The following is a 16,063-nucleotide window of genomic DNA, read 5'->3' on the forward strand; positions in this document are numbered from 1 at the left end:
CGGTGGAGTCAGTCATGCGAAGGTATGGGATCTCCTTTCCAGAATGGTACTCATCTGCGTATTATTATTTGTCAATGATCAGGCTCTGATAGCACAAAGTAGAAAGGATGTCAAATTTATGATAAAGAAGTTGATGGAACCACTTGAACGAGGCAAGTTTAGAAAAATTATGAGTAAAACCGAATATCTAATAGTGGGAGGAGAGGGAAGGGATATAGTACTGCCGCAAGGAACTATTAAAGCTGTAAACCAGATTAAATATGATCGATTAATCATTCCTCGGAAAGCTATGAAGCAGATGTGGAACGCAGGATCCAGCAGGCCAGAGAAGCAATTAAAATGCGAAATGGAGTTCTGTGGAGCCGAGCAACGTCAAAAGAAACAAATAACACGCTGCCGAAGAATGGACCCTGAGGGAACGGCAGAGAAGCCCAATACAGGCAGAGGAGATGGACGGAACAGGAAAGGCAGTGAGGACGTCCAGAACAGAGCAGAGAGGAAATAAGGAAATTAGGGAGATAATGAATGCAGAACAACCTGCCGTGCAAAGATTTGAGAATAGAGCACTTCAATGGTATGGACATGTATGGAGAATGGAGGAAGAATGAATGCCAAAAACAATCCAAGTATAAAGGAGGAAACGTGGACGGCAGAGATTAACAGTGCTATCTGGAATAATTGGAAACATTAGGAAGAGAGACCCGAACAGGAAGACTGCCATGATCGTAAAAGCTGGCGAATGGGTAAACAGTGCAACTGCTGAGACGTGGAAGAGTCCTTAAAAGTAAAAATAAGTGAGAGTTCCTAGAACGCACGAGATACGTATCTCTTCGGTTACATAGAAGTTTCTATACCAGGACGAATGAGGCAGTGGTTGAAAGAATCACGTATAATACCCTATAGAAGAAATTTAACGAATTGCGTAGGTCCGGGTAGGTGTTGCGTTAGTGGTGTGGTAAAGAGCCTTCGAAGAAATATCGAAGAGAGTTGTCATGACGTCAAAAACTTGAAGCGGACTTCTGAGGTCCCGCAGAGATTAGGTGAAATTTCCGATCAGAAATGGCGTAACACAACACTGAGCACACTTCACCAGGTAAGCGGAAAATATATGTATTAAATACAGATTTCTTACATGAAAGCAAATGAATATTAAATCAATAAAATGACAGCTGTGTGCGGTAATGTGCTTCATTGCTTGAAATATTAGGAAGGGGAAGTTTGCTCTTGTAAACCACTCAGATTTCTTTCTTAATCACGGATCTTCTCGAATTCTAACGTTCGAAACTTTTAATCTCATAAAACATATCTGCTTTCATCGCAATTAGTTAACTTTTATTTTGTTCATGTTGTTTCGGTTCTTTCTGAGTTAATATCTGAATTGACCCTTTATCAGTGTTTATCAGTAGATCATGTTTAGAATGGTGGGCTCTAAATTTTTCGTACATTGAACACGTTAAGTTCTCGGGTACTCTAAATTTATCTAGTAGTTAGTCACAAAAATCAGTTAGTGCTGATCGTGTAACACGAGGCCTAGAGAATTTTCCTCTGAATGGGACAACTGTAAGTCCGCCCGGTTAGCCGTGAGGTCTAACGCACTTCTTTCCGGGCGGGTAGGCGTCTGTCCCCGTCAAGAATCCGTCCGGAGGGCTAATGTCGAAGTCCGGTTTGCCGGTCAGTCTGTGGATGATTTTTAAGGCGGTTTTCCATCTGCATCGGCGAATGCAAGCTAGTTCCCCTTATTCCTCCTGAGTTACACTATGCCGGCGGCTGATGCGCTAACAATATCTCCAAGTACGCGTACACCACAATTATTCTACGATGCTAACATTTGGGGTTACACTCGCATGGTGTGAGACGGGGTGGGGCGCGGTGGGAGAGGAAGGGGAGTTGCACTGGGAACCGAACAGCACAACAACCCTGGGTTCAGAGTTGGGCAGCGGTGGGGTGAGTGAAATGCTGTAGCCTGTTTTGGGGTTGTGGACCACAGAGGGCTACGGCAGGGACGAAGCCTCTCAATCCTTTCTAGGTCCCCAGTTTTAACAATGCAGTACAACAGCTGTAACGTTCGATTATTAAGTTCTTCTGGTAAATTTGCAGCCTCTCGGTGACCGTATATTCTGATGCAATTTAGATAAGATTTCTCCTTTATGTTTATTTGTGATTTCCTCTGGCCTCCACATATACTTTCCTTTTAATAGCCAATGCCTTTTTAATGGTAATAAGACGTCTGTTGATGATGTCTTGCACTGCCAAGAATGCTGGCTGACACACCTGAACATCATGATTCGTTCGTCTCTATCAATATATACCTTGCAGACACAGGAGAAATCACGACATGCAACTTCGTCAGGATTTTTGCTTGGTCTTCTTTGCGTCAAAGGATTTACACTCATAAGTTCTGACAGGTGAGTTTTTTTGTTTCACAGCTAGTCATGAGGTTGAATTCCTTCATTAATCTATACCTTTCTATAAATGGATTGTGAAAATACTTCCGTCGCATGCACTTTCGTCATCCTTAAAGTGACTCGTGGCCTATAATCTCAATCAAGAATCAACATTACGCCGCTACACCTTTTATTTCCCTTGTACTCTGCATAGGGTAGGAATGTTCATCTTCAATCTCCGACATTTCTGATGTTTTGATTTCACTTAAGTAATATCTTTGGGTTTTTCTCGGTAATTGTGATGACTCTTTCTGTTCAACTTAGTGAGAAAAATTCTTTTCCCCGCCTACTTTGAATGCAAAAAGTGGCGCAATTTTATATCGACTTTTGCTATGCCGTGTAAAAGTCCTAACTTTGTGTGAGTAACCCGCAAGTAGTGTTGGAACGCCAGTAACATCAAGCTACAGGATGATAAAGCGAGACATAAAAGGAAAAATAGAAAAGCTCTTATTAGAAAATGTATCTTGATCGTTTGCATCAGCATGCAATGAGCCTTGATCGTTTATCTCAAATACACAAACCTTGGCACAGATTTTGGAGCACCTTAGTCGTTTTTACAAAAACCAAATCTTGCAAAATTGAAGCTCTATTCGTCCAAAAGATTGCATTGTATACCGAATTTTAAATTTTGGTGCACCTTGATCGTATTTCCCATTATTCTTCACTTACAGGTAATATTCCGTATGACGCACTCTAATGTTTATTACTTTATCTAAGATGTATGTTGTATCAAATTTGATCTCCTGTATGGTGGATAACTGAGTAAATACAAATAATAATTGTATGGCAGTGTGACTCCCCAGTATTATTATTGTCTTACCACAAAGTATGGTCTAGGCTTATGTACATCCAACACCTCAAAATCAAATTCAAAAATAAAATTAAGGTGGTTATTTCTGAAGACTGACAGAGAAAGTCCTTGTAACCAATATTCTAGGTAATGAAACAAATAGTTTACTGTTGAACAGCTAGAATTGTTTCATTTTAAACTAAAAACTGTTAATTAAATCTTTTATTACATTATGTGTGTAACTCCCTGAATAAGATAATTAGGCTCCCAGTCTTAAAAACGTATTCAAGCAGAACATCTATTTTACGGGGCCTAGGCTATTGAGACCAGTCCTTTATTCAGAATGCTGTCTTTTGCACTAACTGAAGTAGAAGGTATTAATTTGAATGCTGATTCATACCATTTGAACTGATTATTCCTGACATCTATTGAATTTCAAATTGCTGGAACAGGAATTCAGAATTGAATTTATAGTTTTCAGCTAGTATTTGATACACAGTGAACGGCACTTCATGGGTATGATTTCAAAGTGACGAGATTTATAAACAACAATGGCAATGACGCACTGACAGTCTAACAAAAGCATAACTCAGTTCTGATGGGATGTATACCTCCATAGAATTCTGTTTCTTCGAGGTTTCAAGAATCTTTCGCTTTGTGGACATCTTTAAGTCATAATAGCAAGCCTCGCTTACTTCTTTCCTTATTGCATACGATTATGGGCTAACAAAGATAACGTAGGTAAGTTTTTGCAAACGTGAATAAACAAGCTGTACAAACGATTTGAAAGTTGAAAAGGTGACGAGTAAGGATCAATACCAGTAAGCAAACAAGCGCTTTTTTGGAGTCAGAGCTTCAACTGCTGTCGTCAAAACCACAGCAGAAGAAGATTTAAATGGATTACGAAAGCATTCTTCTCGCATCATCTACTTATCTTCTCTGTTATTTGGAGTGTGTAAACAAGAATAAAAATAATATTCAAGACCAGAAAAACCTTTGAAAGTGCCTTGCTGACAATACATTATTAGCGTAATGACGGTAATATCTACTACATTAAACAACTGTTGCTTGCACACTACAGAAATCACGAACAAAAAAACCATTTCTTTGTAAACAACAGTATGCTAATGATTTGGGGCATCTAACATAGCGACGCTGGCTTCAAGGCAACGTACAGTTCTATACCGCCATGTCCACTTACTTTAACCATCATGTAAATTGCACAGTGCACATGTCGCTATCTCTGCTTCTGCCACCATGCAATCGTTCAACTACTTACTAAGGAAAAAGAAAGCGATGATGATACACTATGAATGTAGCTGTGATAGCAGTAGATATATGTAATTTTACGGATTTTTTTTTCTTTTGGTCATCAGTCTACTGACTGCTTTGATGCGGCCCGCCACGAATTCCTTTCCTGTGCTCACCTCTTCATCTCAGAGTAGCACTAGCAACCTACATCCTCAATTATTTGCTTGACTTATTCCAATCTCTTCCTCTACAGTTTTTGCCCTCTACAGCTCCCTCTAGTGCCATGGAAGTCATTCCCTCATGTCTTAGCAGATGTCCTATCATCCTGTCCCTTCTCCTTATCAGAGTTTTCCACATATTCCAAACCTCTCCGATTCTGCGTAGAACCTCCTCATTCCTTACCTTATCAGTCCACCTAATTTTCAACATTCGTCTATAGCACCACATCTCAAATGCTTCGATTCTATTCTGTTCCGGTTTTCCCACAGTCCATGTTTCACTACCATACAAAGCTGTACTCCAGACGTACATCCCCAGAAATTTCTTCCTCAAATTAAGGCCGGTATTTGATATTAGTAGACTTCTTTTGGCCAGAAATGCCTTTTTTGCCATAGCGAGTCTGCTTTTGATGTCCTCCTTGCACCGTCGGTCATTGGTTATTTTACTGCCTAGGTAGCAGAATTCCTTAACTTCATTGACTTCATGACCATCAATCCTGATGTTAAGTTTCTCGCTGTTCTCATTTCTACCACTTCTCATTACCTTCGTCTTTCTCCGATTTACTCTCAAACCATACTGTGTACCCATTCGACTGTTCATTCCGTTCAGCAGATCATTTAATTCTTCTTCACTTTCACTCAGGATAGCAATGTCATCAGCGAATCGTATCATTGATATCCTTTCACCTTGTATTTTAATTCCACTCCTGGACCTTTCTTTTATTTCCATCATTGCTTCCTCGATGTACATATTGAAGAGTAGGGGCGAAAGGCTACAGCCTTGTCTTACACCCTTCTTAATACGAGCACTTCGTTCTTGATTGTCCACTCTTATTATTCCCTCTTAATTGTGGTACATATTGTATATGACCCGTCTCTCCCTATAGCTTACCCCTACTTTTTTCAGAATCTTGAACAGCTTGCACCATTTTATATTGTCGAACGCACTTTCCAGGTCGACAAATCCTATGAACGTGTCTTGATTTTTCTTCAATCTTGCTTCCATTATTAGCCGTAATGTCAGAATTGCCTCTCTCGTGCCTTTACTTTTCGTAAACCCAAATTGGTCGTCACCTAGCGCATTCTCAATTTTCTTTTCCATTCTTCTGTATATTATTCCTATAAGCAGCTTCGATGCATGAGCTGTTAAGCTGATTGTGCGATAATTCTCGCACTTGTCAGCTCTTGCCGTCTTCGGAATTGTGTGGATGATGCTTTTCCGAAAGTCAGATGGTATGTCGCCAGACTCATAGAGTCTACACACCAACGTGAATAGTCGTTTTTTTGCCACTTCCCCTAATGATTTTAGAATATCTGATGGAATGTTATCTGTCCCTTCTGTCATACTTGACCGTAAGTCCTCCAAAGCTCTTATAAATTCCGATTCTAATACTAGATCCCCTATCTCTTCTAAATCGACTCCTGTTTCTTCTTCTATCACATCAGACAAATCTTCATCATCATAGAGGCTTTCAATGTATTCTTTCCACTTATCTGCTCTCTCCTCTGCATTTAACAGTGGAATTCCCGTTGCACTTTTAATGTTACCACCGTTGCTTTTAATGTCACCAAAGGTTGCTTTGACTTTCCTGTATGCTGAGTCTGTCCTTCCGAAAATCATATCTTTTTCGATGTCTTCACATTTCTCCTGCAGCCATTTCGTCTTAGCTTCCCTGCACTTCCTATTTATTACATTCCTCAGCGACTTGTATTTCTGTATTCCTGACTTTCCCGGAACATGTTTTTACTTCCTCCTTTCATCAATCAACTGAAGTATTTCTTCTGTTATCCAAGGTATCTTCGCAGCTACCTTCTTTGTACCTATGTTTTCCTTCCCAAAGTCTGTGTTGGCCCTTTTTAGAGACGTCCATTCCTCTTCAACTGTGTTGCCTACTGCGCTATTCATCATTGCTGTATGTACAGCGTTAGAGAACTTCAAACGTATCTCGTCATTCCTTAGAACTTCCGTATCCCACTTCTTAGCGCATTGATTCTTCTTGACTAACGTCTTGAACTTCATCCTACTCTTTATCACTGCTATATTGTGATCTGAGTCTATATCTGCTCCTGGGTACGCCTTACAATACAGAATCTGATTTCGAAATCTCTGTCTGACCATGATGTCATCTAATTGAAATCTTCCCGTATCTCCCGGCCTTTTCCAAGTATACCTCCTCCTCTTGTGATTCTTGAAAAGGGTATTCGCTATTATTAGCTGAAACTTGTTACAGAACTCAATTAGTCTTTCTCCTCTTTCATTCCTTGTCCCAAGCTCATATTCTCCTGTGACCATTTCTTCTACTCCTTCCCCTACAACTGCATTCCAGTCGCCCACGACTATCAGATTTTCGCCCCCCTTTACATACTACATTACCCTTTCAATATCCTCATTCACTTTCTCTTTCTGTTCATCTTCAGCTTGTGACGTCGTCATGTATACCTGAACCCGGTCACTGAACTGTTCACAGTAACAGACCCTCTGCCCTGCCTTCCTATTCATAACGAATCCTAGACCTGCTATACCATTTTCTGCTGCTGTTGATATTACCCGATACTCATCTGACGAGAAATCCTTGTCTTCCCTCCAATTCACTTCACTGACCCCTACTATATCTAGATTGACTCTTTGCATTTCGCTTTTCAGATTTTGTAGTTTCCCTATCACGTTGAAGCTTCTGACATTCCATGCCCCGCGTCGTAGAACATTGTCCTTTCGATGATTATTCAATCTTTTTCTCATGGTAACCTCCCCCTTGGCAGTGCCCTCCCGGAGATCCAAATGGGGGACTATTCCGGAATCTTTTGCCAATGGAGAGATCATCATGACACTTCTTCAACTACAGGCCACATGTGCTGTGGATACACGTTACGTGTCTCCAATGCAGTGGTTTCCATTGCCTTCTGCATCCTTATGTCGTTGATCATTGCTGATTCTTCCGCCTTTAGGGGCAATTTCCCCTCCCCCCCCCCCTAGGGCAAGAGAGTGCCCTGAACCTCTACCCGCTCCTCCGCCCTCTTTGACAAGGCCGTTGGCAGAATGAGGCTGACTTTTTATGCCAGAGATCTTCGGCCGCCAATGCTGATTATTTATCAAAATTTATGCAGTGGCGGGGATCGAACCCGGGACCGAAGACGTTTTGATTATGATTCAAATACGTTACCCCCTTTTTTTGTAATCTCATTTTGTTCGTTATTGTTCGTTTCAATTGTTCCTGGCGGACGGACGTCACCTGACGCCCATTGAAGTTCGTTTTTGATCCATTCATTCAGTTTTTTATTACAAAGGGCAGTTCACCCCCTGACCGAACACGCTGAGCTACCGTGCAGGTAACCCCTAGACCACGAGTCATACGATAGGATGGGAATCAGCAATTTCACGAATCTAAACCAACTGCATTAGCACTATTAATGTGACGTGCTAACAACTGCTAATTATGAAGAATGTGTAATTAAATAGATAACAGGTGAGCTTGTTCCACATTAATTGTTGATTTTCTAAACTATTTAAGTAAGAAACCAACCTCCCTCCTTTTTTTTTTTCAAATTCTTACACTTGCGTGGTGTGGATTTAGTTAGCTACCGGCTCAGGGCCTATCACGTTAGGACCAGCCTCTTCGGGCTTCGTAGTACTTGTTCTGCTGGTATTAATAAACAAAATAAACTTATCCCTGACAGCAACACGTACTCTCCGAGCCTCCGAATACAGAAAAACCTGGTTTCACATTCAAATTAATAATAAATGAAAATTTCAACTTGGAAATAAAAAGTATTCTGAGGACGTTTGATGGTATTTAAAGTTATGAGCATTGCAAATTTCGTTACGTAGGAGTGTCTCACTTATTCTTTTGGTATTTTGCTAGATACCACTTCATACGGAAAACTCATTCATGTTCAGGCTACTGTTGGGTAAGGCATTCAAGTTGTTCTTGTGTAAATGACCATTCATATCTAAGAGATAAAGATAGGAGACTTGAAATTAAATGCCGGCTTATCCGTTCGCACAGGGTATTTCTGCTTACTGAGTGAGTATTTTCTCCTGCTTGCTAACATGGTGGTAGGAGAGAAATCTGTTGCAAAGGACATTGTTTACAAGTGCAACATGTCAGATCCATTGAGATTGGCTCATTGTCGTAAATGCAGAGGAGGACGAGATATACTGAGTCTGACCTACACGTGAAAATTATGAGGTACATGTGTTTATAGAAGTACTACCTCGAGTAATATTTGTGAATGGAATCATCAGGAACAGCTGTCATTAAGCCTTGCATCCCCTACAGCATTTTCAGTACGCCACTAACGGAAATGTTTTATTCCAAGCAACTGTGGCTGTATGTTTTAGGATTTCATTCCACGTCAGACGACTATACATATACGTATACCTATACTGTATTTACCGACACAAAAATGCCATCGGAAACTATTATTTCTGCACCACTTTCTAGACAGCCAAAACATTGGAACTATAAAGCAGCTATACGTTTTCACAGATTCCTATACAGTTTCAAACCACAATGAAGTTGTGGTGAAGTATTTACATTCTTTATTGACCGGTGGACGTTTGAATTATACCCGCCGTATATTGCAGACAGATCGACGATACGGAAAAAAAGATATGTATACAGAGTATTCTCCTGTATGGTGCTGAAACATGGACTTGGAGGGGGAAAGACAGAGATGGGCTGGAGGCTTTTGAGATGTCGACATGGCGGAGGATGTAAAGAATAAGTCACATGCACAGAGTAAAAAAGGAAGAGGTGCTAAGAAGAGTGGAAGAGAAAAGACAATTACTAGATGTAATAAAAAACAAGAAAATTAAATTGATTTTGGCATATATTAATAAAGAATGACGGACTGATTAAAGCAGTTTTAGAAGGTAATGTAGAAGGGAAAAGGAAGCGAGGAAGGAAGATATTTAAGATACGGGATGACGTGATGGACGGTACAACATACAGCAGCCATAAGAAGGAAGCAACGGATCGCAGAAAAGGGAGAGGCAAAGGACCTGCTAATATAGCAGAAAAATGATGATGATAATGACACTTAGTTACATTAGTTATACACAAAATAGGAGTACAATAAACTGAGTAATTTGAAAGATATTCAGATGTAATTTATCTTTTCAAGAGTAACTTTGGTGGAATTTTGCTGTTCTGGATGATGGGAATAACTAACTACATACCGCAATGAATTTTGACCTTTTTCTTACTTATAAATAAATCAGTCCTAAAGTAATCTTTCTGGACGAAATATCAGTAAGCGTCGTAAAGGGGGCATTCATGGAAGACAAGCACAATTTAAAAGCTGCACCAAATTTTAAATTTTTAAGAAATCCACAATTATTAAGATACAAAAACGACATTTTTACCGTGTTTTGCATGAAATTAACACATTTGCTGTTAAGTACATTCGATTACGTGTATTTAATATTTTTTCATTTTCAAAAGATAATCTGTGTACCGTTTTCCCTGAAACTATGTACATAAATATAAAAATTTTCTGTATTGAATTTTTTTGCATTTAGTAAGATCCTCTTACGAGATTTCTTAAATATATAGAATAGGAGAATTTTAATATTTTGAATTACAATTTTGTAAGTCTAATCTAAGATTCATACAAAATTCCAAGTCCTTTGCCCCCATATCTCAACTTACACTCAAAATTTCAGATTTTACTCTTGAGATTACATTGACGGGGTGTATGGAAATACGTGTACAAAGTTTCATAATTTCAGCCTTCATAGATTTTGAGAAGATGTACATAACCTTTAAAAAACTGAATACAGTTGAAAGTTCAATCTCACGATTTTCCTTATGAAGGCCTAAATATACTTCAAAACTTATCTTTTTATTCCTAGTTTCCTGCCTTCCTTTTTTGCCAGGTCATCAACTAACATTTCTGGTGCAGAGAGACGCGGTAGCTCTGTTTTTCTAAAAATGTCTCGAGTAGAATTTTCTATCCTCTCTAATACCTTGATCCTCCGTACCTTCCATCATTAAATACAAGAACTGCGTCATAAGTTGCAATTCTGACAACTGTAGCAGACGGATATGTGATTTTGGGTCATCGTTTCCATATGAGTGAATTTTGAGTCTCTTCTACATTCCAAGTTTTGCCATGAACACACTTTTTTGGAAGCTCAGGAACGGCCAGAGGCTCGTAAGTGCGCTTGTCAACATCCAGAATAAAATTTTGAAGCCCCTCCTTGCAAATGTAGAGTTTGTAATCTTACTGAACCTGTATATATTGAAGTTTTTGTTCAGGAAGTAGGTAGGACATGAAGGTTATGTCAAACATTAATTACTTTTCAATCACTTCAGATGCGATTTCATCACTTAAACGTTGGGAATTTTATGTCCTGAGCACAATTAATAAATAAAAAATAAACCGAAATGTGACATTTTCGGTCAATTTCACGAACGTTCCACTTAAGGAGCACTCTGGTTAATACTGAGAGTTTTAGATAGTGTAGAACTGGTACTGGGTACTCGTGTAGCCCTACACCGCTGACGTAAATCATAACAGTGTAATGGTGTGTGTATGTGTGTATGTGTGAGTGTGTGCTAACTGGTGGCCTGGAATCAACGCAGTAAGATGAGTCGACGTGGAGGTATGTCAGTTAGAAAGGAGCTGTCGTGTTTGAACGTGCCCCATGACGACATCGTCAAAGAAGTTGTGGAATTTGTTGCCGTATTAACATGGAGTGTCCCAGGTGTCTACAAGGAATGGTGTAACTATTCTTACCCAAGTAATATGTGGCAGTGTCCACTAAAACATTCTAACCAACAGGGACCAGAGACAAATTCTACACCTTCCCATTGACGGTTGTTGGTGCTAGTGTAAGATTAGGAACTTACATTGGGCATAATGGACATTTGTCATGGGTTCCTCGCAAACGGCCATCACTCACATCGGCACATACCGTCACACACTTTCTATTTGTCAAACAACGAAGAAAGTGATCGGGAGCTGACTGTGTGAGGGTAGCGTAGTCCGGTGGTTCCTAACATTGCTACTCTTCAAATGATATGGAACAGCGTGCGCACCGATGGCCGAACGGGACGTCTAACCAGCAGTTAGACTGATGTGTACTGTGGAAACACCCAAGAGTATGACAGTCATCCAGAATCCTTTCTTCCAGTAGTGCTAGTCCTGTGAGGTTTGGAAGGTGGTAGACGAGGTACTGGCGGAAGTGAAATTGTGGGGAGCCGTCGTGAGTCGTGCTTGTGTAGCTCAGTTGGTAGAGAACTTGCCTGCAAAAGGCAGAGGTCCCGCGTTCGAGACTCGGTGCGGCACACAGTTTTAATCTACCAGGAAGTTTCGATGACAATCATGTTCACAGGTGGTCACTGACGTGATCCTAATTTAATGAACACCTAGGCACGTATCACACCTTAGCTGACCCTATATATCACGCAATATCAATCCCCAGAAAATGTGTGCGACTATTGGAAGGACGAGTGAAATGAGGAAAGATCCCCGCACTACGGGATGTAATCGTCAACGACTGTCTGAAACATGATATGGCAAACGTGAATGAAGATTTCTCGCCTAATTGATCCCATAATCAAGGCTAGTAGAAGTGCTAAAATATAGCAACATGGCGCCACCAGATGGGGACTAAGATTTAGCAGTTGGCCCTATAAGCAACGCTACAAACAAATATTACCTGCACGAACGTCTTGAGCGAGATGACGTAGAACTTGCTGCCCGTGAGGGCAAGCGGCCGCTGGGCGCGAATCATGAGGATCAGGGCAGAGCTCTTGAAGTGGCGGCCCCTGACCTCCGTCCAGCCGCAGCCCATGGCTGCCTCGCTGACACGCTCGCTCTGAAACACCACAACATGGTACCATCGATTGTGTTAACGAGGATGCTTAAGAAGCCTGAAACGCTACTCCCACACTATCGGATACGATGGTGTTATTCCTATTTTGTCGGCAAGAGTATCATAGTGTTATTAATTACCAGGAATTTCTTGCAAATAAAACTAAATTCCCTGGTCAGGTCGAGAGGCATGGATGATGCCGACAGACCGCCGAGTCATCCCCTGCATCATGCCTTCGTGCGCGTTCTAAATAGAGGGTTGTTTCCGCCTTTCCTGGTCTTGTAGCCGATACTTCTCGTTCAAGAAGCTCCTCAATTGGCATCTCTACGCTGAATAGATATGATACCTCCTAATGTCGTGTCGGAGTCCTCTTGCCTGGCATAGTGATTTGACACGATCTCAAAAAGTTGTTGGGAGTTCCTTGCACAAGTATTCAGGCATGCTGCCCCTACAGCCGTCCATAATCGCGAAAGTGTTGCCGGTGCAGTGTTTTGTGCACGAACGGACCTCTCGACCATGCCTTATAAATGTTCCATAGGATTCGTGTCGGGTGATCTTGGTGCAAAATCATTCCTTCGAATTGTGGAGGATTTTCTTCAAACCAGTCGCAAACTGTGACCTGGTGACTTGGCGCATTGTTACAAGTAATAATTCTAAAGTCGTTTGGGAACATGAAGTTTATGAATGGCTGCAAATAGTCTCCACGTAGGTGAACATAGCTATATCCAGCCAGTAATCAGTTCAGTTGGACCAGAGGACCCAGTCCATCCCATGCAAACGCAGCCCACGCCATTATGGAGCTAAAAACGGCTTACAGAGCGCCATGTTGACGATCTGGTTCCATGGCTTTGGGGGATATGTGACAAACTCGAAACCTACCATCTGCTCTTACAAACTGAAATCTGGACTTGTCTGAGCATGTCACCATTTCCCAGTCGTCTAGGGTCAAACCGGTACGGTTAAGGGCCCAGGTGAGGTGCTGCAGGCGATGTCCTGCTTTTATCAAAGGCAGTCACGTCGATCGTCAGCTGTCATAACCCATTAACGTCGGATATCGCGGCACTGGCCTAACAGATACGTTCGCTGTACGTCTCACATAGATTTCTGTGGTTATTTCACGAATTGTGGCTTATCTGACAGCGCTGACAACTCTACGCAAGCACCGCTGTTCTCGATCGTTAGGCTGTCAGCCACTGATAAATCCACACACCGAGACATTGCCTTGGTATTTTCGCCACACTCTTGAAAATGTAGATCTCAGAATATCGATTTCCTAACGATTTACGAAATGCGTCTTGCTCCAACTACCATTCTACGTTCAAAGACTATTAATTCCCGTCGTGCAGCCATATTCCCGTCGGAAACCTTTTCACATGAATCATCTGAGTACAAGTGACAGCTCCGCAGATGCCCTGCCCACCTATACCTCGTGTACGCGATTGTACCTCCACATGTGTATGCGCATGTCGCTATACCATGTCATTTGAAGCCTCAGTGTTTACTTTGTGAGGACCTGCTGAATCAACCCGAAAGGAAGGAAATTTATGGGTGTAGGGGAAATTTCCTTCCCCCCTGAACCATCAACCTTGCCGTTGGTGAGGAGGCTTGCGTGCCTCAGCGATACAGATGGCCGTAACGTAGGTGCAACCACAACGGAGGGGTATCTGTTGAGAGTCCAGACAAACGTGTAGTTCCTGAAGAGGGGCAGCAGCCCTTCCAGTAGTTGCAAGGTCAACAGTCTGGATGAGTGACTGATCTGGCCTTGGAACACTAACCAAAACGGCCTTGCTGTGCTGGTACTGCGAACGGTTGAAAGCAAGGGGAAACTACAGCGGTAATTTTTCCCGAGGGCATGCAGCATTACTGTATGGTTAAATGACGATGGCGTCCTCTTGGGTAAAATATTCCGGAGGTAAAATAGTCCCCCAATTCGAATCTCCGGGCGGGGACTACTAAAGAGGACGCCGTTATCAGGAGAAAGAAAACTGGCGTTCTACGGATCGGTGCGTGGAATGTCAAATCCCTTAATCGGACAGGTAGGTTAGAAAATTTAAAAAGGGAAATGGGTAGGGTTAGGTTAGGTATAGTGGGAAGTAGCGAAGTTCGGTGGCAGGAGGAACAAGACTTTTGGTCAGGTGAATACAGGGTTATAAATACAAAATCAAATAGGGGTAATGCAGGAGTAGGTTTAATAATGAATAAAAAAATAGGAGTGCGGGTAAGCTACTACCAACAGCATAGTGAACGCATTATTGTGGCCAAGATAGACACGAAGCCCATGACTACAGCAATAGTACAAGTTTATATGCCAACTAGCTCTCCAGATGATGAAGAAATTGATGACATGTATGATGAGATAAAAGAAATTATTCAGATAGTGAAGGGAGACGAAAATTTAATAGTCATGGGTGACTGGAATTCGACAGTAGGAAAAGGGAGAGAAGGAAACATAGTGGGTGAATATGGATTGGGGATGAGAAATGAAAGAGGAAGCCGTCTGGTAGTATTTTGCACAGAGCATAACTTAATCATTGCTAACACTTGGCTCAAGAATAATAAAAGAAAGTTGCATACATGGAAGAATCGTGGAGATTCTAGAAGGTTTCAGACAGATTATATAATGGTAAGATAGAGATTTAGGAACCAGGTTTTAAATTTTAAGACATTTCCAGGGGCAGATGTAGACTCTGACCACATTCTATTGGTTATGAACTGTAGATTAAAACGGAAGAAAGTGCAAAAAGGTGAGAATTTAAGGAGATGGGACTTAGATAAACTGACAAAACCAGAGGTTGTACAGAGTTTCAGGGAGAGCGTAAGGGAACAATTGAAACAAATGGGGGAAAGAAATACAGTAGAAGAAGAATGGGTAGCTCTAAGGGATGAAGTAGTGAAGGCAGCAGAGGATCAAGTAGGTAAAAAGACGAGGGCTAGTGGAAATCCTTGGGTAACAGAAGCAATATTGAATTCAATTGATGAAAGGAGAAAATATAAAAACGCAATAAATAAAGCAGGCAAAAGGGAATACAAACGTCTCAAAAATGAGATCGACACGATGTGCAAAATGGCTAATCAGGAATGGCTACAGGACAGATGTAAGGATGTGGAGGCTTATTTCACAAGCGGTAACAGCCTACAGGAAAATTAAAGAGACCTTTGCAGAAAGGAGAACCACTTGTATGAATATCAAGAGCATTGATTGAAACCCAGTTCTAAGCAAAGAAGGGAAAGCAGAAAGGTGGAAGGAGTATATAGAGGGTCTATACAAGGGATATGTACTTAAAGACCAAGTTATGGAAATGGAAAAGGATGTAGATGAAATGGGAGATACGATACTGAGTGAAGAGTTTGACAGAGCACTGAAAGACCTGAGTCGAAGGAAGGTTCCGGGAGTGATGGCCTTGGGAGAGCCAGTCCTGACAAAACTCTACAGTCTGGTGAGCAAGATGTATGAGACAGGCGAAATACCCACAGACTTCCACAAGAATATAATAATTCCAATCCCAAAGAAAGCAGGTGTTGAGAGATGTGAAAATTA

The 16,063-nt window shown here is 41.3% G+C and overlaps 1 protein-coding gene across 1 annotated transcript in view; it reads right to left on the minus strand.

Annotated features, from left to right (window-relative positions):
* The window catches only part of LOC126272977 (odorant receptor 43a-like), a 194,062-nt gene that overhangs the window by 7,850 nt on the left and 170,149 nt on the right, over positions 1-16,063 (minus strand). Inside the window, exon 6 of the mRNA XM_049976317.1 lies at positions 12,370-12,528. Coding sequence (XP_049832274.1) covers positions 12,370-12,528 — 159 coding nt within the window. The remainder of the gene's footprint in view (positions 1-12,369; positions 12,529-16,063) is intronic.

Source organism: Schistocerca gregaria, chromosome 5 (genome assembly GCF_023897955.1).
Source record: "Schistocerca gregaria isolate iqSchGreg1 chromosome 5, iqSchGreg1.2, whole genome shotgun sequence".
Classification (NCBI taxonomy): domain Eukaryota; kingdom Metazoa; phylum Arthropoda; class Insecta; order Orthoptera; family Acrididae; genus Schistocerca; species Schistocerca gregaria.